Below are 23,941 nucleotides of genomic sequence, written 5' to 3'. Positions count from 1 at the left end.
AGGGGACATCTGTAGAGGGTCCTGGGAAGAATTTCCTCCAATAACAATTATAGGAATCAGAAAATAACAAATGAAAAACCAACTCCACTGCAGCACCGACAACCCTCTCCACCACTAAGAGGGTGAGAGAGACCTTAAAGAAAAAAAACTAGGGCTGTGTACGTAGACACAATTCCAAATAAACTGGCCCAAACCTCACTGAATTCTCTTTCTTCTTTTGTACACTACAACACTATCACTTTTTTTTTTTTACAGTTTCTAAAACACACTTGTTAATTTATTCTGTCAACTCTTATTGAGAACTTATTCTATATTCTGTACCCTATGTCTCTTCAGGTAATGGTGGCTTTGTCCAAAAAGGAAAGGCTACTTTTATGTGAATGCAGGGCAGACCGCAACTTGTGATGACTCAGCCAAATAGCACTTGAGAGACACTGTCCAACTTCAGGGACAATGTCTTATATTTATGGCACATGAAAGAATTTAGCCAAATGATGGGCATTTCATACAGGTGGCCTTACCTAGAATTCAGTAGCCATAGGGCGAACACTCCTGTGGCTTGAGTATGAATTACACATATACACATTCGGGAGTTGCAAATAAGTCTATTTTTTTCCCCAGGGAAGATTGGGATGAAATTCAAGATTTATAGGAATTTTTGTGCTGAAAAAAATTTTCTATTAAGTGGCAAAGCAATTGAGTTTCCCATTTGTTATAAAACACTGAAGTGGTTCTAACTAGGTTAGTGTGAGCTCTGGGCTTCCCTGGTAGCTAAGACAGTAAAGAATCCACTTGCAATGCAGGAGATCTGAGTTCAGTCTCAAGATCCTGTAGAGAAGGGAATGGCTGCCCATTCCGGTATTCTTGCCTGGAGAATCCCATGGACAGAGGAGCCTGGCAGGGTCACATGAAAGGCAGACGTGACTGAGCAACTAAGCACACACACATAGGAGCTCCAGGTAGACAAAATAGACAGACTTTCCCAAATTCTCATCTTTTCAAAGTCTATTTTGAAGTGAATTCACTGGCAAAAGGGAAGATATAGGGGGATGGACTAGTTGGATTCTTATAGCTGGTCAAGTTTAAGAGTTACTCCTGGAAGACATCTGGGAAGATGAAGAGAAAAACAGCTGCTGAGAAAACTGCCTCTCATTATTTCTTCCCAAATAATACAAAAATGGCAAAGTGAATTCTATACCATAAGTGGACATTTTCTGCAAAAGTTCAGATAATAAACATTTTCACCTTTTTGGGCCCTGAAGGAGTCTGTTAAATACTCAACTCTGCCATTAAAAGTAGCCGTAGATATTATGAAAATAATGAGAATATACGATCTTTTTTATAAGAACCAGTGTGGATAGATTCTACTCTCAGGACTTAAGTTTCTGTCTCTTGCTCCAGAATGTGGACCTTACTCCTAAGCAGCTTTCCCAGTGTTCAGCTGGAATCCTATCATTGAGGAGATATTTATTTACAAGGGCTGTTTACTTTGGCTGGGCCAAAACTCCAAGCCCAATGACTGCTTGGCCTCTACTATCTCTGTCGAACGCTCAGCATTATCACTGGTGAACTTGGATTACACTTTCCCTACATGTATTTAGTCGGTTGCTCAGCCAAGGACACAGAAGGAACTCGTGTCCAGACTCCAGTTCAATGCAGCCCTGACTGGAAGATACTGACCATTTCTTTTTTTTTTTTAATATTGATAATTTTTTTTTTTAACCATTTCAACTGACCTGATCTTTGCCAACTAAACTCAGAGAGACAGTCATGTTGAGCTTCGTCTCCGTCTCATAGTGTGGACTGAACTAGTGCTAATTGTGGACTCCATTTACATAATTTCCCTTTTCTAGAGGGAAATTTGAGCTGCTTGCCAAAAATTTTCTCATATACTCGATTCAGTTTCATGATTATTTAAGAAAGAAAATATGGTTTCAAACTCCTTTTCTGACAGAGATGGAAGCAAAAGTACTAATTTTTGTTTTTATGTGTGCCTGTGTGTATGAGTGCTAACAGGCTATTGTTATACAGGTGTGGTCTAAAATTTTCACCTGTTTCTTGAAGTAAACTCTCTGTATCTTTTGGGGATCATTTTTGTTTTCAGATGCTTGATATTTATTTTCATGTTTGGTTTACAATAGGATTTAGTTGACAAGCCTACTTTGAGTTCTTTTATTTTAATGTTTGTCTTGTTAGTACTTTAAACAAAGATGAGATATTTCTTCCTATATGTCACATGTTTCTTTCAGTATATTTATTGAGTGTGATTGTGAAAATTCCTCAGTTGTGTCTGACTCTTTCTGATCCTATGGACTGTAGAGCCCAGCAGGCTCCTCTGTTCATGGAATGTTCCCGGCAAGAATATTGGAGTGGGTTGCCATTTTCTTCTCCAGAGTATATTAATGATACATATACAAATTAAAGAAGTCCAGCAAAACTATTGTTTTGAAATTTTCCCAGGAATCATAGATACTATATTTAACATGGCATGCAATTCTTTTTTTTGAGTAATGTTAGAAAAACAGTGAGAAATGAAGGAAGATTTTGCTTCTGAGAAATAAATTCTCATGTTCTTTTAAGGACAAATCATTTTGATTGAGATTAAAGAGAGGGATAAATGATTTGTTCTAAGTAGTTTCACAATTAGGATTTCCAGAGAAAAATGTTTAAGCAAGCAATACATTATTTTTATGTGATGGTTTAAATCCAGTATCCTCTTAATTGTGTAAGAAAAATGAAGTTTTTTTTGATTATGTCACTGACAGCTTGTTTCACCTGCTTGTTCCTCAAAGTATAAATAAAAGGGTTCAACAGCGGGGCAACAGATGTAGTGAGCACAGACACCCCTTTGTTAATGTCCACCTCTTCTTTGGCTGAAGGCTTGATGTAGATAAAAATACAGCTGCCATAAGTAATGGAAACAACAATCATGTGAGAAGAACAAGTGGAAAAAGCTTTTCTTCTCTGTGATGCAGAGGGAAATCTTAGAATTGTCCTGATGATATACACATAAGAAAGAACAACCCCTACCAATGTAATGATGAATGTCACCACTGCACAAATTATAACCATCTGTTCAATGAACCATGTATCTGAGCATGAGATCTTAAAAAGAGGAGCTGCATCACAGCCAAAATGATCAATGGCATTGGAGTCACAGAATTCTAGCTGCAGGCCCATACTGAGTGGTGTGATGATGATCATTAGCCCAGAGATCCAGCAGAAGAACACGAGGATGGTGCAGACTCTGCCATTCATGATGGTCATGTAATGAAGGGGTTTACAGATGGCCACGTATCGGTCATAGGACATGGCTGCCAGGAGAAAAAACTCTGTGGCCCCAAAAAGTCCAATGAAAAATATTTGACTAGCACAGGCATTATAAGTAATGGTATTGTCCCCACTTGATATGCTATACAGGAATCTGGGAATACAGACCGTTGTGAATGAGATTTCTAAGAAGGAGAAGTTTCTGAGAAAAAAATACATAGGTGTTTTAAGATGAGAATCCAGGAATGTTAGAATGATAATAGTCAGATTTCCAGTAATGCTCAGCACGTAAGTAAGAAACAAGAAGACAAAAATCAGAACTTGCAGCTGTGGGTCCTCTGTAAATCCCAACAAGATGAATGTTGTTATGACTGTGCGATTTCTCATTATCACTTTTGATGTTTTAGGTAATCTACATGTAAAAAGTCAAAGAGAAGGTATCCAAATAGCTTAAAAAATAATTTTAAAAAATCAATGTAATGGAAAACAGAAACAAGAGACAAATGAATATAATCAAAAGCTGATTCTTGGGGAGGATTAATAACATTGATAAAATTGTCATTGAGACTGATCTTGAAAGAAAAAAAAGATGGAATTTATCAGAAATGTGAGGTATAGCATCATTATAAATTATACAGCTATTGAAAAGATAAAAATGTCATGTTTTGAAAAAATCTGCTAAATGGATTCAGCAACTTGAATGAATGAATGAATTCTATGAAAAATATAATCTACTAAAGTTAATGCAAGATTAAATACCTAACCTATATAGTTCTATTTTTAACATTAAAGTAAACAAGTGAAAAGTAAAAGTGTTAGTCACACAATCGTGTCAACTCTTTGCAATCCCATGGACTGTAACCCACCAGCCTTCTCTGTTCATGAAAGTCTCCAGGTAAAAATACTGGAGTGAGTAGCCATTCTCTTCTCCAGGGGATATTCCCAACCCAGGGATAGAACCCAGATCTCCTGCTTTGCAGGCAGATTCTTTAACATCTGAGTCACTAGAGAAGCCCAAACTAACCAAATGAATATTTAAATTATTCTACAAAGAGAACTGTAGCCTCAGATGGCTTAATTGTAGATTCCTACCAAACATTTAAAAACAAACAGGAAAATACCATACTATACAAATCCTTTGAAACATCTGTTGAAAGCAAAATCCATAACATATACTGATGGAATTGACACTGTATAGAGACAAAATATGATAACCATAATGAAAAGGAGAAGAGTAAAGGGTACCAATTTTTTTCTGTTACATTCTACCTCAGTGGCAAAATATTATATCAAAATGGTTTGTGAAATGTTCAATGTGTAGATTATAATTTACAGATCACACACAAACTTTTAAGAAATGATATGGTAAAAAACATTCTATAAATTAAAATGGAACCCTAAACTAGTGTAGTAGAAACAAAAGAATGAACAGCAATGGGAACAAAGAACAATCAACTAACAAAATGATAGAAGTCCAAACATCAATGATGATACACTGCCTATAAGTGATCAAAACATATCATGGTAATCAAAAGAGATTATAAGAACAATTAAAAATTATTTTTCTGGATGCTATATACAAGCACTCCACTTAAAATATAATAACATAGATAGATTAAAAATAAAAGAATAGAAAAAATATATCATACAAAGGATAATCAAGAGAATGCCGGAGTGCATATTGCCACCAAAGAAAATTAACAAGCATACAAAAGAAAATTACATACTGAGAATTGAATCAAATAACCAAGAACATAGATTCTAATTATTTATGTATCTAATAATGCATAAAAATATATGAAGGATAAACTGGCATAAGGGCTTCTAAAGTGGCACCAGTGGTAAAGAGCCTGCCTGACAACGCAGGAGGTTTTAGAGATACAGGTTTGATCCCTGGGTCGGGAGGATCCCCTGGAAGAGTACATAGTAACCCACTCCTGTATTCTTGCCTGGAGAATCCCCATGGATGAGGAGCCTAGCGGTCTATAGTCCATAGGGTCGCAAAGAGTCAGACACTACTGAAGCGACAGAACAGCACAAACTGCCATAAATGAAAGATGAAACAGATAAATTAGCAATTATAGTTGGATATTCTCCTACTAATTAATTGATAGAATTGACTGAAAATCCACAGACATATACAAGAAGTAAACAGCATCTTCAGTCAATTCCATATAACTGACATAAAAATGAACACAACAAAAAATGAACTTGAAATAGATAATAGACCTAAGAAAAAATTCTCTGCCTTTAGAAAGACATTTTTTAAAAAGTGAAAATGAAAGCCATGTAGACTTGTCCAAGGAAAAGTCTAATTTCAAACCCTCTAAGTCTGATCTAGATGTCCAAAAAATTGAATATTGAATTCACAATACTATAGGATGCACTCTTTGTGCAGATATAAATTTGGGGATTATCAACGTAAGTGAAGTCACCTTATTTATGAGAACCTCTTAGAGAGAGGGTGAAATGAAAGAAAGGATTACCTAGAAAAGACATCATTCTGTCACTGAGACATGTCTTACTCTCTGTGACCCCATGGACTGTAGCACACCAGGCTCCTTTGTCCTCCATCATCTGCTGGAGTTTGCTTTATGTCCATTGAGATGGTGATGCTATTTAACCATCTCATCCTCTGTCACCCCCTTTTCCTTTTGCCTTCAATCTTTCTCATCATCAGGATCTTTTCCAATGAGTCATCTCTTTGCCCAAGGAGGCCAAAGTATTGGAGCTTCAACTTCAGCATCAGTCCTTCCAATAAATATTCAGGGTTTATTTCCTTTAGCATTGACTGGTTTGATCTCCTTGCAGGCCAAGGGATTCTGAAGAGTGTTTTCCAGCACCACAATTCAAATATGACATATCAACTCTGTCCCTAAGATTTAACTATGAGGAGAAAAATATATGTATTTCATAGAAAAACTTTACAATTGGATCTTTATTCAAAATAACTAAAAGTAGAATCCAATATAAGGAAGCATCAAGAGATTATAAATAAACAAATTGTGATATTTATAAACATGGAATGCTACATAGTATTATATATCTTGATTTCAGTAGTGGTTATGAGGAAGTATGTATATATTTTTCATAATTCACTAGAATGTTATATATGTAAGTTTTATATACAATACATACAATTGATTAAAGAAGACTAAGAGAAGATATTTGCAAAAATTCTCAAAGACAGAACCCAGCATTTATAAAACTCTACTACAAATCAATAAGACAAAATTAAGCCTAATAAAAATTAGACAAGTTTCTTCACAAAAGAGGACATCTAAATACAAGTGAACATATGAAATGTAATCTTGTTAGGGTTTAGGGAAAAGGAAATTAAATTCACAACTAGTGTACAACCATGAGGGTAACTAACATTAAATGGATAGACCATATCAAGTATCCATTCATGCTGATGTATGGCAAAACCAATACAATATTGTAAAGTAATTAACCTCCAATTAAAATAAATAAATTTATATTAAAAAAATAAAACTTTCATGGTAGAAAAAAAATCCAGTGTAATAAAATAAAATTTAATCAGATAAAATTACCCATACATCTACATTTTAAAATAGTCAATCTTAACATTGTGTTTCCACTGTTAAAATTACTTAGCATATCTGTATGCATTTATTTTAATTTTAATAAAATTAAAATCATGCTTCAAAAAAAAGAATGTATTGTAATCTTAGTTGGTGTGTACATTTTTAAAGGCACTATTAAAACTTTTTGAATATGTTTATTAAGTTGAATGTCCAGGTATATATGAAACAGGATATTATTATTCTAGGTATTTGCCCAATAGAAATGCATACATATGTACTCCAAATGAATGAATGTTTAACAAAATTCAAAGTGGCATTATTTTAATAATCCCAAAACTCAAAACACTAAAATGACTTCCAATGATAGAATCAATTTGTAAATTGAAATTATATTTACAAAATGGAAGAGTAAAACAATGACAGTTAATAATACTGCTACATGCAATAGCATGGAGAATTTTAACAAAATTTTGAGTGAAGAAGCAAGACATAATTCCATTCACAGAAATTTCAAAGATAAGCACAACAAACCTATGGAGTTAGAAACCAGGACATTATGGAGAAGGAAAATGGCAACCCACTCCAGTATTCTTGGCTGGGAAATTCCACGGACAGGGGACCCTGGCGGGCTATGGGGTTGCAAAGAGTAGGACACAACCAAGGGCCTGAGCACACGTTGTTAGAAGCAGATATGAGAACTCATTGTCCTGTGTTAAGGCAAACATTGTGGTTTGCAAAAGTGGAAAACAATGCCACTCCTCACCTTTTTCATTTTGGGAAATATAAAAAATTTACATTAAAAAAGAAGAACTCAGGACAGTAACTCTATTCGGGTAGCAGCATAAAGGTCTAGGTATATCTATGGCTTATAAGGTACTCTTAATGAAATAGAGCTATTTCTATCCACAGCAGTGAGCCCATGCCATTTGTTAACTTTTCTCTAAATGTTAAACTATGGTAAACCTTTATAATTTTTAGAAAATTAAGGTGAACTCTGATATTTGGCCATATTACCTGACACTGTAGTATTCTATAACACTGCTTTATTTCTACACTTTTCCCCAATGTCTAATTCAGAAAACCTTAAAAAAAATACATCTGGACTATTGTACTATGATTTGGCACAGGTTATATTCACATAGATGGGGTTAACATCCACTCAATCACTGAATGTCAAAGATCATACCATTCAAATGAAGCAAAAGGGAATGGCTACCCACTCCAGTATGCTTGCCTGGGAAATCCCTTGGACAGAGGAGCCTGGTGGGCTACAGTCCATGGGATCACAAAGAGTCGGACAGGACTGAGTGAACACACACACCATTTAAACGAAGCTTTAAAATAATAAATTCTCCTGGTCAGCATATATGTGTGTGTATTATATATATGTATATATATGTGTGTGTGTATGTGTGTGTGTGTGTATATATATATGTGTGTGTGTGTGTGTGTATATATATATATATATATATATATATATAAATAAAACACTGAAAGTTTTAAGAGTGTTAGCTGCTCAGTTGTGTCCAACTCTTTGTGACCTTGTGAACTATAGCCTGCCAGGCTCCTCTGTCCATGGGATTCTCCAGGCAAGCATACTGGAATGGGTTGCCATTCCCTTCTCCAGGGGATTTTCCCAAACCAGAGCTTGAACCAGTATCTCCTGCATTGGCAGGCAGATTCTTTACCGCTGAGCCACCAGGGAAGCCTAGGGACTTCCTTAGATCTGCAGAATTTGTCATCTGATGGGCTCAGGCCCCTGGCCAGCACTTTTTCCCCTCCAGAGCCACATTCTGCTCCACTGGTAAAAGGTCATAGAGCAAAGAAAAAACAGAGATGCTTTAACCTACTTTGGACAGGAGAATTTTCAGACTCATGTCACTGATTTCTAATGCATGGCAAGTTTTATGAAAAAAGAAAACAAAGTTCAGAGAGGGAGAGTGAATTCTTCAAGGTCATACAGATGACTAACGGACATCTTTCTATGAAATAGAGGAAAATATACTCTCTCCTAAAACCAAGGCACATTCTATGCCCTCAGGCCAAATAACCAGATCTTTTCTATCGCAGAAGTAGCATTCCCTTCTCCAGAAAAGGAACTGTTTTAATTTTTCCCCAAATTTTGAATAGAAAAAAATACTGATTTGAAAAATATGCAAGTACTTACACTTTAGTCTGTCATTCAGGCTTCAGATTTTTTTTCCCCCACATAGTCTCACAATTAAACCAGTTATTAGTAGTGACATGAATGTAGTCTAGTGATTCTTTTCCACTTAACACTCACTCAAAGATAGCAATGGAAATGCATGAACAAGTTATATCCATTTTTATATCCCCGTGCCTAACATTTACCGTGACTGATAAAAATCAGTCAAAATTTAAAAATGACCTACTTCCACAAACTATAGATAGAAGGAAAGACTAGTAAACAGGCCAAGGAAAACAAAATTCTCTTTCATTCTTGCAAAGTTGATGGCCTGACCCAACAATTTAACACAGAGTGGTTCCCTGAAGTTTCACCACAGATATGACTGAAGATGTTTTTTGTATATGGTCAATGTGTAACAGTTAAGATTAACTATGCTAAAAAAAAAAAGTATCCTTGGTGACCATGCTCCAAAGTCACTAATGAATGTAAAATATTCATATAGGCAAAAAAAAGCAAAACAAAAGCTAACTAATGCACCTAGGAATTGGGACAGTGTCCTTGGAGACTGGAAGATGCATTAATAACAGCAAGGTCAGAATGTATCATGAAGATACTAAATTTTTGCCAAAATGATGAACCAAGTAGCATTTTGTTCATGTTAATGCACATTTTTTAGTTGCTAATAACATGTCATAATTTGTAGATATTTATCAGTAATGTTTGAACATAATATTACTACCCTTTCACTGTTCTTGAAGTAATTCCTTATGCTTTCTTGAGATATTCCCATATATTAAGGATATTAAGTCTGTGCAAATATCATGTAATAAATCTTATTTCACAGTTTGTTATTTAACATTTAATGCAATTTGTGGTGATGGTATACAGATAATTTGGTTAAATTGCAGTAAAATCTACTTTTTTTTGTTTGTTTCTGAATCTATTATTATGTGAAAGGCTTTAATAGTCCTAATCATGTCATATGCTTACTTATATTTTCTTCCAATTATTTTATTTACTTTAATATCTGCATCCAACATTCAGAAGGTAATAACAAGGAGGTATTGAAAAATATGTAGAAAGAACATACAGTGAAGTAGGAGGAACAAACAGCCGGTGAGCATGGTATCATGGAAGTCAAGTGTAAAGTGTTTCCTGTGTCATGAGGTTTTGATATAGTGACTATTAGTTTTTTTCCTTCTTTATATGTGACTGATCTGGCATTGCAATTCTTTTATAGAGCTTCCATTTTTCGTGATGCATTCATATTCACATCTATCAATAGCATTATCTATATTTACAATGGTGTCACTATGTATCCTTTCACAAAATGCTCTGATTCTTTGTTTCTATGGTAATTTTTCTTTTCAGTACTCTTGTACAAATTTGGCCTTTAAGAAGGTTTCTATGGAATTTCCTCTTGAATTTTAGAGCATAGCAATGCTGTCAAAATGTTTGGATTTTTCAAAAGACAAAGCTGGAATATAACACATTAAGAAACCATTATTTTACACTGTTGCTTCTAATTTTTCTACTGAATTATTTTCCTATCATATTTAATTCTCCCTTACTTTCTGTTTTCCCTATAGTGATATTCTCAACATCAGTATAAGTTTGTCCAATGCTAAAATCCACACAAAAAGAAATTAGAATTACTCAGTCAATACCACCAATGATAACATCCAAACTAAATGCAGTTACAAATGTATTTGTAATCCTTTTACAGAGAGTCAATGATAAGAATGTGATGTTTTTAAGTTACACACTAAATTATTTTTGTTTTTTTTTGCTTTTTACCTTTGTGATTTTTTTTATTCACTCTGAAATACTGTCATTTCTTTTGATTTTATTTATATTCAATTTTATTGTTTATATGTTACTTTAAACTTTAATGTATATAAAACAATGGTATGGTTGAAAAATAAAACTTTATTTAAAAGGTATTCTTAAAAAGCTTCATGAGATCATTTCCTGACAAATTTTTTTGCATATATGGTATAAAAATATCAATATTTCAATCATATATTTATTTACTCAAAAACATGTTGAGCCTTTGGATCCTAGGTATACTTTGAGGCATTCGATATCTGGCTAGTTAGGCAGCTCTCATCTACATATCATCTAATGATTTATTTACTTAGTTGGAAGTACTGCATAACAGTTAACAAACTACAGTTTAGAATCAAAGCTCTTATTACAGCCCTGTTCCATAAACTCTGAACTTTGTTATAGTGTGAGCAAGAAAAATAATGTCTCTAAGTCTCAATTTTTTCAAAAGTAAAACAGAAAAGTTCTTAATTATGTGTACCTTGCTTTATCAGTTCAGTTCAGTTCAGTCGCTCAGTCATGTCTGACTCTTTGCCACCCCATGAATTACAGCACGCCAGCCCTCCCTGTCCGTCACCAACTCCCGGAGTTCACTCAGACTCACATCCATCGAGTCAGTGATGCCATCCAGCCATCTCATCCTCTGTCGTCCCCTTCTCCTCCTGCCCCCAATCCCTCCCAGCATTAGAGTCTTTTCCAATGAGTCAACTCTTTACATTAGGTGGCCAGAGAACTGGAGTTTCAGCTTTAGCATCATTCCTTCCAAAGAAATCCCAGGGCTGATCTCCTTCAGAATGGACTGGTTGGATCTCCTTGCAGTCCAAGGGACTCTCAGGAGTCTTCTCCAACACCACAGTTCAAAAGCATCAATTCTTTGGCGCTCAGCCTTCTTCACTGTCCAACTCTCTCAACCATGCTTTATACGGTGATTAAATAATATAAACACAATTAACACAGTAATTCATGCATAGTAAATGTTCAACACACGTTCAACACACAATGGACATTATAATAATTAGTAATACTTCAAAGTGTTTAAATGTAGGTTTCAGGAGTGGGAACTCATGTGCACCCGTGGCGGATTTATGTTGATGTATGGCAAAACCAATACAGTATTGTAAAGTAAAATAAAGTAAAAATAAATAAATAAATAAATAAAACAATGAGATTCTTAAAAAAAAAAAAAAAAAAAAAGTAGGTGCACATCCCAGATGTCGCTAGTGGTAAAGAACCCACCTGCCAATGCAGGAGACATAAGAGAAGTGGGTTGGATCCCTAGGTCAGGAAGATCCCCTGGAGGAAGTCATGACAACCCACTCCAGTATTCTTGTCTGGAGAATCCCACAGACAGAGTTCCCTTTTGGGCTATGGGCCATAGGGTCGCAAGGAGTCAGACACTACTGAAGTGACTTAGCACGCATGCATGTACATCCTCAAATCCGCTGAAGAAAATATTTATTTCTAAATCATAATATTATGTAGAAATCCTAATTTTTTTCTTAATATTGAATAGAGTTGTTTTAGAAAAATAAGTAGGAGTAGTTTGTGGTAGGTGCCCATATGCTCTTCTCCTAGTGATAATTCACATATTGGAAAAAAATAAAAAATTATCTTGGTACGTTGACATATATGTGTTTTATATGATACAAAATAATTGCTAATTTGCAATGTTTACATAAGTTTTCCTTTTTAGAAATATTTTGGTCTGCTCACATTTTTGAACTATCTTAGTGATGCAATAGCTTCAATTTATTATCTTGAATAGTCTTTAAAAATTCATGTTGATGTATGGCAAAACCAATACAATATTGTAATTAACCTCCAATTAAAATAAATAAATTCATATTAAAAAATTCATTTGAAAAAAGCCTGTTACAATTCTAATCTTAAAAACAGATTATTCTTCATCTCAGTAGCCATTAATGAGTTCTTCTTCAGATTCATAGTTGGGTTGTACGTGCGTAAGCTTGGTTGTGTGGGACCTTCATTGCTGTGCGTGGGCTTTCTCTAGTTGTGGCAAGTGGGGGATACTGTTCCTTGCAGTTCACAGGCTTCTCATTGTGGTGGCTTTGCTGTTGCAGAGCATAGGCTGTAGGCACGTGGGCTTCAACAGTTGCAGCACACGTGCTCAGTAGTTGCTGCATACAGGCTCTAGGCCATGCAGGCTTCAGTAGCTGCGGTGCACAGGCTCAGCATCTGTGGCTCACAGGCTCTAGAGCACAGGTTCAGTGGTTGTGTCACCCAGGCTTCGTTGCTCTGTGGCATGTGGAATCTTCCTGGCAAGGGATCAAACCGGTGTCCCTTACACTGGCAGGTGAATTCCTAATCATGGTACAACCAGGGAAGTTCTTAAGTCCAAATTCTAACTGTTAACAGGCTCTGGACTTCCCTGGTGGCTTAGATGGTAAAGAATCTGCTTGTAATGCAGGAGACCAGAGTTTGATCCCTGGGTTGGGAAGATTTCCCGGAGAAAGGAATGGTTACCAGTAGTCTTCCCCGGAGAATTCCATGGACAGAGGAGTCTGGTGGGCTACAGTCCATGGGGTTTCACTGAGTTGGAAACTACCCCATTGCTATGCTTCTGCTACATTAGTCACACTCTTTTCATCCTGGGCCGCTGGAGATTCTGAAAACCTACAATTACAAATACATTTGTCCCATCCAAATCATCACACACGTCAATACTAGTATTTGATATAGTAGTATACTAGTATTTACTTAGATTAATAGTTACTGATTAGGTATGGGCTTACCAGTGGTACAGAATCTGCCTGCCAATGTAAGAGACATAGGAGACGGGGTTAGGAAGATTTTCTGGAGGAGGAAATGACAACCCACTCCAGTATTTTTGCTTGAAAAGTCTCATGGACAGAGAAGCATGGTGGGTTACAGTCCATGGGATCACAAAGACTCAGACATGAGCACATATACAAACACACATACACAATTAGCTGTATGAGTGCTTACTGGGGACATGAGGCTATAAGCAATGTGACAAGAAAATAGTAATTTTTCACCGTCATGGAGCTGCATTTGGCAAGTGGTATTAGACTCTGGCTGTCTGTAACTGGGTGGAGATTGTGATGGCCTTTTCTGTGTTTTTTATTCTCACAGTGTCAATTACATGTGGCAAAATGCTGAAGTCCTAAATATATTATATTTTTTGTAAATGTGGTCATGCTGCTGCTGCTAAGTCGCTTCAGTTGTGTCCGACTCTGTGCGACCCCATAGACACCAGCCCACCAGGCTCCCCCATCCCTGGGATTCTCCAGGCAAGAACACCGGAGTGGGTTGCCATTTCCTTCTCCAATGCATGAAAGTGAAAAGTGAAAGTGAAGTCACTTAGTCATGTCCGACTCTTAGAGACCTCATGGACTGCAGCCTACCAGGCTCCTCCATCCATGGGATTTTCCAGGCAAGAATACTGGAGTGGGGTGCCATTGCCTTCTCCAAAATGTGGTCATATCTTCTTTATATTCTGTTAGAGTTTTTTCTATATTCAATTACTATTTATTTTGTTGTGCTATTACACACTTACACTCTCTTTTTCTGTTATTGTCATTTTCTGTGTCTTCATCAATAGTTTGTATTAGAGGCTATAATCGGGCTGGAATCAAATGTCACTTTAATATGAAATTTAAAATTTCAGAATTTAACTATTAGGTCTTATTTCATGATCTGGCATAATTTTATTTTGATGAAGTGTATAATTAAAGATTAATGAATTATTTTTGAAGCCTGAACCAAGGGTTTATCTAATTTATTTAACAATGGGCAAATTTTTACACATGACTGGAAGTTTGTAAATGAGGGTGAAAAAAAAAAAAACTGTTATGGGTCAATTTCCAAAACTGAGTTGACTTTATAATAATAATTTTTGCAGCACAGTTTTAGAACATATCTTCAGCCTCATGCAAATTGGTATATTTGTGCACATTGATTTTTTAATATGTCATATATTGGATATAAAACTACTCATGTAGTTTCTTATTTTTATACCTTTTTATTACTAGAAGTTGTTTGAAATCACAAAAGGTAAATGATGAACCATACAACAAGACACATAGAGTTTATTCTTCTGGGACTGACAGATAATTCTCCATTACAGATAGTAATCTTTTTGTTTCTGCTTCTAAATTAGATGTTCAATGTGACTGGAAACTTAACCATCATTGCCCTCACTCTGTTGGATTCCCATCTCAAGACCCCAATGTATATCTTCCTCCATAATTTCTTTCCTGGAAATTACATTCACAAGTGCTTGCACCCCCAGATTCCTAATCACCACTGTAACCAGAGAAAATATGATTTCTTATATTGGTTGTATGTTTCAGTTGTTTTTCTACATATTCTTGGAAGTTACAGAATTTTTCCTGCTGGGGGCTAGTCCTATGACCTGTTGCCATTTGCAAGCCTTTGCATTATACATCCATCATGAACAGCACAATCCGTCATCAGCTGGTACTCAGTTCTTGGGCATCTGGCATCCTGGTCATTTTCCCTCCAGTGATTTTGGTTCTTCACCTGGATTTCTGTGATTCAAATGTCATTGACCATTTCATTTGTGATATTTCTCCTATCCTACAACTTTTTTTCTCAGACACACATTTACTAGAAAAGGTGGTATGTTTATTAGAGGTGGTGACCCTCAGGATCACATTGCTATTGGCAATTCTTTCTTACTCTTACATCATCAAGACAATTATAAATTTCCCCTTTAGCTCAACAACAAAAAAATTCATTTTTACTTGCTCTTTGCATAAGATTGTTGTATGCATCAGTTATTGTAGTTGTATGTTCTTCTATTAGGTTGTTGCAAAAGTATTTGTGTTTTGTATTGATGAACATTGCTGTTTGATATTGGAATATACTCTTAAATAAATGTGGTTATGTTATACAATATTTTAATGCACATTTCTCACTTCATGTTTTTTTGCTAATGACATTACTTGCTGTGTATTTTATATTTATTTTAGACTAAGAAAAAGATTTTAGACAAAAAGCACATTTGAGAACTTTTTTAATTCGAGTTCAAAATGAGTCATAAAGCAGGGACACAACTTGCAACATCAACAACACATTTGACCCAGGAACTGCTAATGAACATACAATGAAGTGGTAGTTCAAGATATTCTGCAAAGGAGACAAGAGTCTTGAAGAAGGAGAACATCATGGCCAGCCACTGGAAATTGACAACAACCAATTGAGAGAATCATCAAAGCTGATCCTCTTACAACTACCCGAGAAGTTATTGAAGAACTCAATGTCACCCATTCTGTGATCATTTGGCATTTGAAGCAAATTGGAAAAGTGAAAAAGCTTGGTAAATGGGTGCCTCATGAGCTGACCGAAATTCAAAATATTGTTGTTTTGAAGTGTAGTCTTCTCTTATTCTATGCAACAAACAACAATGAATGATTTCTTGATCAGATTGTAACATGCGACAAAAAGTGGATTATATATGGCTACCAGCAATGACCAATTCAGTGACTGGACTGAGAAGAAGCTCCAAAGTACTTCCCAAAGTCAAACTCAAACTTGCACCAAAATAGGTCATGGTCACGGTTTGGTGGTCTGCTGCCTATCAGATCCACTACAGCTTTCTGAATCCTGGTGAAATTGTAACATCTGAGAAGTATGCTCAGCAAATTGATGAGATGCAGATGAAAACCACAGTTTTTCAACAGAATAGGCCCAATTCTCTGCAACAACGCTGGACTGCAGGTCACACAACCATTTTAAAAAATGAATGAACTGGGCTATGAAGTTTTGCTTCATCCACCATATTCACTTGACTGCTCACCAACCGACTACAACTTCTTCAAGCATCTATATAACTTTTTGCAGGGAAAATGTTTCCATAACCTGTGGGAGGCAGAAAATGCTTTCCAAGAGTTTGTCAAATTCCAAAGGGTGAATTTTTATGCTACAGGAATAAACAGACTTGTTTCTCATTGTTAAAGATGTGTTGATTGTAATGGTTCCTATTTTGATTAATAAAGATTATAAAGATTTAAAATTCATGGCCTGAAACTGCAATTACTTTGTTTTACCAGTCTAATACATGAAGCCCTCAGAAAAAGAAAGGATCATTTTAAGCAAGTGAGTAGCTGTGCTCAATATTTCAATTGCCCCTTGTTGAACCTATCTTTTTTTTTTTTTTTTTAATAATCTGAGGAACCAGTAAGTTAAATAAATCTTCAGAGATGTATCTAGAAAGATATTTTCTGCTTTGGAGAAGTAATACTATTTATTGAAATAATAAACTGAAAGCGTAAAATGAACATTTAACAAAAACTATTTTGACTCTTCTAGTTTAAGAACTGATCTCTAATATTCAATTTGCTAGATCACTTTAGCAAACCTGAGCTTAGAAATACTTTCCATATTATTAATATACATCTAAATTTACCTTTCTGTTATTCGATATGAAACATTTTTGTGTTAGAAACATAAAATTGCAGAATATAATTTCTCTAATAGCATGTTAGAAGCAAATGAATGAAGGGATTTGGTTGTATTATAGAACATAAATTTTTAGAATACCATGTTTGTTAAACACATATGAACAAAGATAGTTGAGGTGCAGGAATTCCAGTTGAGCTATTTCAAATCCTGAAGGGTGATGCTGTGAAAGTGCTGTACTCAATATGCCAGCAAATTTGGAAAACTCAGCAGTGGCCACAGACTGGAAAAGGTCAGTTTTCATTCCACTCTCAAAGAAATGCAATGCCAAAGAATGCTCAAACTACCACACAATTGCACTCATCTCACACACTAGCAAAGTAATGTTTAAAATTCTCCAAGCCAGGCTTCAACAGTATTTGAACTGTGAACTTCCAGATGTTAAAGCTGGATTTAGAAAAGCCAGAGGAACCAGAGATCAAATAGCCAACATCTGCTGGATCATGGAAAAAGCAAAAGAATTCCAGAAAAACATCTACTTTTGTTTTATTGACTGTGCCAAAGCCTTTGACTGTGTGGAAAATTCTGAAAGAGATGGGAATACCAGACTACCTGATCTGCCTCCTGAGAAATCTGTAAGCAGGTCAAGAAGCAACAGTTAGAACTGGATATGGAACAACAGACTGGTTCCAAATCAGGAAAGGAGTATGTCAAGGCTGTATATTGTCACCCTGCTTATTTAACTTATATGCAGAGTAAATCATGCGAAATGCCAGGCTGGATGAAACACAAGTTGGAATCAAGATTGCCGGGAGAAACCTCAGATATGCAGATGACACCACCCTTATGGCAGAAAGTGAAGAACTAAAGAGCCTCTTGATGAAAGTGAAAGAGGAGAGTGAAAAAGCTGGCTTAAAACTCAACATTCAGAAAACGAAGATCATGGCATCTGGTCCCATCACTTCATGGCAAGATGGGGAAACAATTGAAATAGTGAGAGTTTATTTTTTGGGGTCCCAAAATCACTGCAGATGGTGACTGCAGCCATGAAATTAAAAGACGCTTGCTCCTTGGAAAAAAAAGCTATGACCAACCTAGACAGCACATTAAAAAGCAGAGACATTAATTTGCCAACAAGCATCCATCTAGTCAAAGCTATGTTTTTTTCCAGTAGTCATGTATGGATGTGAGAGTTGGACTATAAAGAAAGCTGAGCGCCAAAGAATTGATGCTTTTAAACTGTGGTGTTGGAGAAGACTCTTGAGAGTCCCTTGGACTGCAAGGAGATCCAACCATTCCATCCTAAAGGAAATCAGTCCTGAATATTCATTGGAAAGACTGATGCTGAAGCTGAAACTGCAATACTTTGGCCACCTGATGCAAAGAACTGACTCATTGGAAAAGACCCTGATGCTGGGAAATATTGAAGGCAGGAGGAGAAGGGGACGACAGAGAATGAAGTGGATGGATGGTATCACCAATGCGATGGACATGAGTTTGAGCAAGTTCTAGGAGTTGGTGTTGGGCAGGGAAGTGTGGTGTGCTGCAGTCCATGGGGTTGCAAAGAGTCAGACATGACTGAGCAATTGAACTGAACTGACCTTGATTCATTTAAAAGCCATATTTTAAAAAATTCTTAAATTGAATTTTGTCATTATTAAATAAGCTTAAGATGCTCCAAGAGACCTTATTCTTTAAAAGTGTAATGTACTTAATTATTTTGTAAGTGATTCTTTGAAAAATAAATTTTAAACATATTAAAAAAGAATACTTTCCAGTTTTTAAGTTGAAAGATTGTAGATTAATAATTTCAGTTATGTAGCAAAGTGATCTATACATATATTTTTTTCTTTTTTGTTTCTTTCCCCTTATAAATTATTTATGTTTATTTTCCCTATGCATGCGTGCTAAGTTGCTTCAGTCATGTCCAACTGTTTGTGATGGACTATAGCCCACCACACTCCTCTGTTCATGGGATTCTCTAGGTAAGAATACTGGAGAGGGTTACCATGTCTTCCTCCAGGGGATCTTTCTGATTCAGGGATTGAGCCCACCTCTATTCATGTCTCCTACATTGGCAGATGAGTTCTATATCACTAGCGCCACCTGCAAAGACACATTTTCCCTTACAGATTATTTCAAAATATTGAGGTAATATCTACCATTCCTTCCCTATGCTATACAGTAGGTCCTTGTTAATTATCTATTTTATTTGTAGTGGTGTATATATGTTAATGAAAACTCTTGATTTATCCCTTCCTCTCTTTTCTCTTTGGTAACTGTGTTTGTTTTCTATGTGTGTGTGTCTATTTCTATTATGTTAGTAAGTTTATTTGTATAGTTTTTAAAGAAAATTTTATGTATAAGCAATATTATATATTTGTCTTTATCTGTCTGGCTTACTTCACTTACTATGTTAATTTCCAGGTCCATTCATGTTGCTAAAAATGACACGATTTCATTTTTTTTATAGGTCAGTAATAGTCCATTGTATATATGTACCACATCTTTCAGCAGACATTTATGTTGCTTCCAGGTCTTACTATAAATAGTGTTGTGATGAATACTGTGGTATATGTATGCATCTTTTCCAAGTACAGTTTTCTTTCCATATAGGCCCAGGAGTGAAAGTGTAGGATCATATGGTAGGTCTATTTTTAGCTATTTAAGGAAACTTCATACTATTTTCCCTAGTGATTGAACCAATTTATATTCCCACCAACTGTGTAGGAAAGTTCCTTTTTCCCCCACATCCTCTCCACATTTATTATTCGTATTATTTTTGATGATGGCCATTCTGATTGATGTGATGTGATATCTCATTGTAGTTTTGATTTGCATTTCTTTAATAGTTAGTTGAATATCTTTTCATGTACTTGTTTTGGTCATCTGTATGTCTTTTTTAGAGAAGTATTTATTTAGATCTTCTGCCCATATTTTTGTTAGTTTTTTTTTTTTTTTTTTGATTTTGAGCTGTATGAGGTGGTTGCATACATTGTCACATCATTTGCAAATGTTTTCTCTTGTTCCTTAAGTTGGATTTTCCTTTTGCTTATGGTTTCCTTTGCTCAGCAAAAGCAAGTTTAATTAGGTCCCATTAATTTATTTCTATTTTTATTTCCATTACTCTAGAAAACAGATCTAAAAAGACCTGGCTGTGATTTATGTCAAAGACTGTTCTGCCTATGTTTTCCTCTAGGAATTTTATAGTATCCAGTTTTACATGTAGGTCTTTAATCCATTTTGATTTTATTTTTATGTGTGGTGTTCTAATTTCATTCTTTTACATTCAGTTGTTTTCCCACTACCACTTATTGAAGAGACAGTTGTTTCTCCATTTTATATTCTTGCCTCCTTTGTTATAGATTAGTGTCAGTAGTTGTATGTAATGCCATAATTTTTACTTGAGTTCTTTAAAGTTTTCATAAATGCAGCATCAATTTGTTTTACTTCCACACCAAATTTATTTCTCTTCTTTCAGTGAAACTCTGGATCAGTACCTGGGACCGATTTGCCTGTGGAAACAATATGTAGAACTCAGCAGAGGATGCAGTATAAACTTCTCAGTATATTGAATTATTTTTTAAGTAATATGTGTGCTTAGTCACTCATTTCTATTCAACTCTTTGTGACCCCATGGATTGTAGCCCACCAGGCTCCTCTGTCCATGGGGATTTTCCAGGCAAGAATACTGAAGTGGGTTGCCATGTCCTCCTTCAGGGGATCTTCCCAACCCAGAGATTAAAGGCAGGTCTCCCACATTGCAGGCAGTTTCTTTACTAGCTGAGCTACCTGGGAAACCCTCCTTTCACTGTGTCTCTTTGCAAATTCCTCCCACATTCTCTATTTTGCCTTCTGTTTATGGGCTGCCTCCCTGATCTTTCCCCCTCACGTTTTCATTTCTCCTCATTCTTCCTCTGTCTCTCTTTCTCTACAACCTCCTCACTTCCTTGTTAGCAGCTTTGCCGACCTCCCCTTTGGAATCTTCACTTCTGCAAAGCCCCAGATTCCTGCTTGGGGGAGGTGACTTGCTCTTGGCAGTTCTTCAGTCCTAAATCCCATCCTTCTTAAAAGTGTATTCTTAGGGGACAAGGAAATCTGGCGAGCTGCAGTTTCAAGGGGTCGCAAAGAGTCGGACACAACCTAGCATCTGAACATCAAGGGGATATTGAGCCTTTTATCAAGGCGGTGGGGGAGGGGGACGGCGGTTTCTCAGGAAGACAGCATGGTCTGCAGAATCCCAGGGTCCAGGAGAGAAGCCAGGACCCTGTGGGCCAAAAGCAATGAGGCGCAAAGTCTTTGAATCGATTTCAAAAGTCCATCTAAACAGCGCGGGGTTGGAGAGGTGGTCAGTGAAGGATTCTACAGGAAAACACAGCAGGCAGGTCTAATGGCCTGAAGGCCCAAAATCCATGGGCGAGGTAGGCCTCTGAAAGATTTTAATCAAAAACGAACCGTGGACTCCTACCCAAAAGTGAAGTGGTCAAGCTTCTGTAACTCTCACCCGGACGCAGGAACTTACCCCAGGTAGAAGGCACGGGTGCAGGAATTGTAACTCAGCAGCAACCTCAAGACGCCAGGAGTGTAGGTCTGTGGACTCACACATGCCTGAGTAAACTTAGACCCTGCTAGCCTCTTCAGGGTTAAATGATGGAAGCTTATCAAAAACCAGCAGGCTTAAAGGGGTTTCAGTTGAACATATCTGGAACAAACTGGAAATCATAAGGTAAAGGAATGCTTCAAAACTCATAGACTAAGATGAAAAATATATGATGTAAAATGAACAAATATATAAAGGAGGACAAAACAATTTTTCTTACAGTCATCTGTGAACTAACTAGAATAAATGTAATGAGGGAGTTAGAAAATCTCAATAGATGTGAAAATGAGTAATTATATGCTTCATGGAATAGGATATATATAGTCATTATCAAATTATTACTTACCTTTAAAATGAAAAGAATCCCTGGCAAGGCTGGAAGATGACACTTATCAGGATGGCTACTTTTCAAAATATAAGAAAATGATGAGTGTTGGTAAGGTGTGAAGAGATGTGACATTTGTGCACTATTGGTGGGATTGTGAAAATGGTGGAGCCTCTGGGGAAAAGAGTATAAAGTGTTCTCAAAAAAATAGGACTATCAAATGATCAAGTAGTTATACTTCTGGGCAGATATCCAAAAGCATCTCTACAAAAGATATTTGCCAGATTTGTGGTCTCCAAAGAAGATTTAGCTTTGAGCCCAGGGAACAGAATTGATCACTCAAGAGCTTTTGTGTAGCAGAGTTTTATTAAAGTATAAAAAGGGACAGAGAAAGCTTCTGACATAGACGTCAGTAGGGGGATGGAGAATGCCCCCCTCACTAGCCTAAGCATGGGGGTTATATACTTTTCAATCAGTCATTACAAAAATCAAAAGAATGTCTCAAGTTTGTAAAGATCTTAAGAGACTCCCAGTAGCATATTGGGCACCTACTGACCTGGGGAGTTCCTCTTTCAGTATCCTATCATTTTCCCTTTTCATACTGTTCATGGAAATGGTCAAACAAGAGATGGCAAGAGTGTATGTCAACATTCTAGGATTCAGCAAACTAAAATGGACTGGAATGGGTGAATTTAACTCAGATGACCATTATAGCTACTACTGTGGGCAGGAATCCCTCAGAAGAAATAGAGTAGCCATCATGGTCAACAAAAGAATCCGAAATGCAGTACTTGGATGCAATCTCAAAAACGACAGAATGATCTCTGTTTGTCTCCAAGGCAAACCATTCAATATCACGGTAATCCAAGTCTATGCCCCAACCAGTAATGCTGAAGAAGCTGAAGTTGAAAGGTTCTATGAAGGCCTATAAGACTTTTTAGAACTAACATCTAAAAAAGATGTCCTTTTCACTATAGGGGACTGGAATGCAAAAGTAGGAAGTCAAGAAACACCTGGAGTAACAGGCAAATTTGGCCTTGGAATGCAGAATGAAGCAGGGCAAAGACCAATAGAGTTTTGCCAAGAAAATGCACTGGTCATAGCAAACACCTTCTTCCAACAACACAAGAGAAGACTCTACAGATGGACATCACCAGATGGTCAACACTGAAATCAGATTGATTATATTCTTTGCAGCCAAAGATGGAGAAGCTGTATACAGTCAACAAAAACAAGACCAAGAGCTGACTGTGGCTCAGATCATGAACACCTTATTACCAAATTCAGACTCAAATTGAAGAAAGTAGGGAAAACCTCTAGACCAATCAGGTATGACCTAAGTCAAATCCCTTATGATTATACAGTGGAAGTGAGAAATAGGTTTAAGGGCCTAGATCTGATAGATAGAGTGCCTGATGAACTATGGAATGAGGTGCGTAACATTGTACAGGAGACAGGGATCAAGACCATCCCCATGGAAAAGAAATGCGAAAAAGCAAAATGGCTGTCTGGGGAAGCCTTACAAATAGCTGTGAAAAGAAGAGAAGCGAAAAGCAAAGGAGAAAAGGAAAGATATAAGCATCTGAATGCAGAGTTCCAAAGAATAGCAAGAAGAGATAAGAAAGCCTTCTTCAGCAATCAATGCAAAGAAATAGAGGAAAACAACAGGATGGGAAAGACTAGAGATATCTTCAAGAAAATGAGAGATACCAAGGGAACATTTCATGCAAAGATGGGCTTGATAAAGGACAGAAACAGTATGGACCTAACAGAAGCAGAAGATATTAAGAAGAGGTGGCAAGAATACACAAAGAACT

At 36.4% G+C, this 23,941-nt stretch overlaps 1 protein-coding gene across 1 annotated transcript; it reads right to left on the bottom strand.

Annotated features, from left to right (window-relative positions):
- Positions 1-2,575: 2,575 nt before the first annotated feature.
- On the bottom strand, positions 2,576-3,783 carry LOC120858048 (olfactory receptor 6C2-like). The gene is given in 2 exon segments (XM_040233932.1): positions 2,576-2,746; positions 2,749-3,783. Coding segments are annotated over 2 exon segments (1,080 nt in total). The 5' UTR covers positions 3,658-3,783.
- Between the last annotated feature and the right edge of the window lie 20,158 nt (positions 3,784-23,941).

Source organism: Oryx dammah, unplaced genomic scaffold (assembly GCF_014754425.2).
Source record: "Oryx dammah isolate SB20612 unplaced genomic scaffold, SCBI_Odam_1.1 HiC_scaffold_29, whole genome shotgun sequence".
NCBI classification, from domain to species: domain Eukaryota; kingdom Metazoa; phylum Chordata; class Mammalia; order Artiodactyla; family Bovidae; genus Oryx; species Oryx dammah.
Note: the sequence above shows the minus strand (reverse complement) of the source record. Positions and strands in the feature narration are given on the sequence as shown.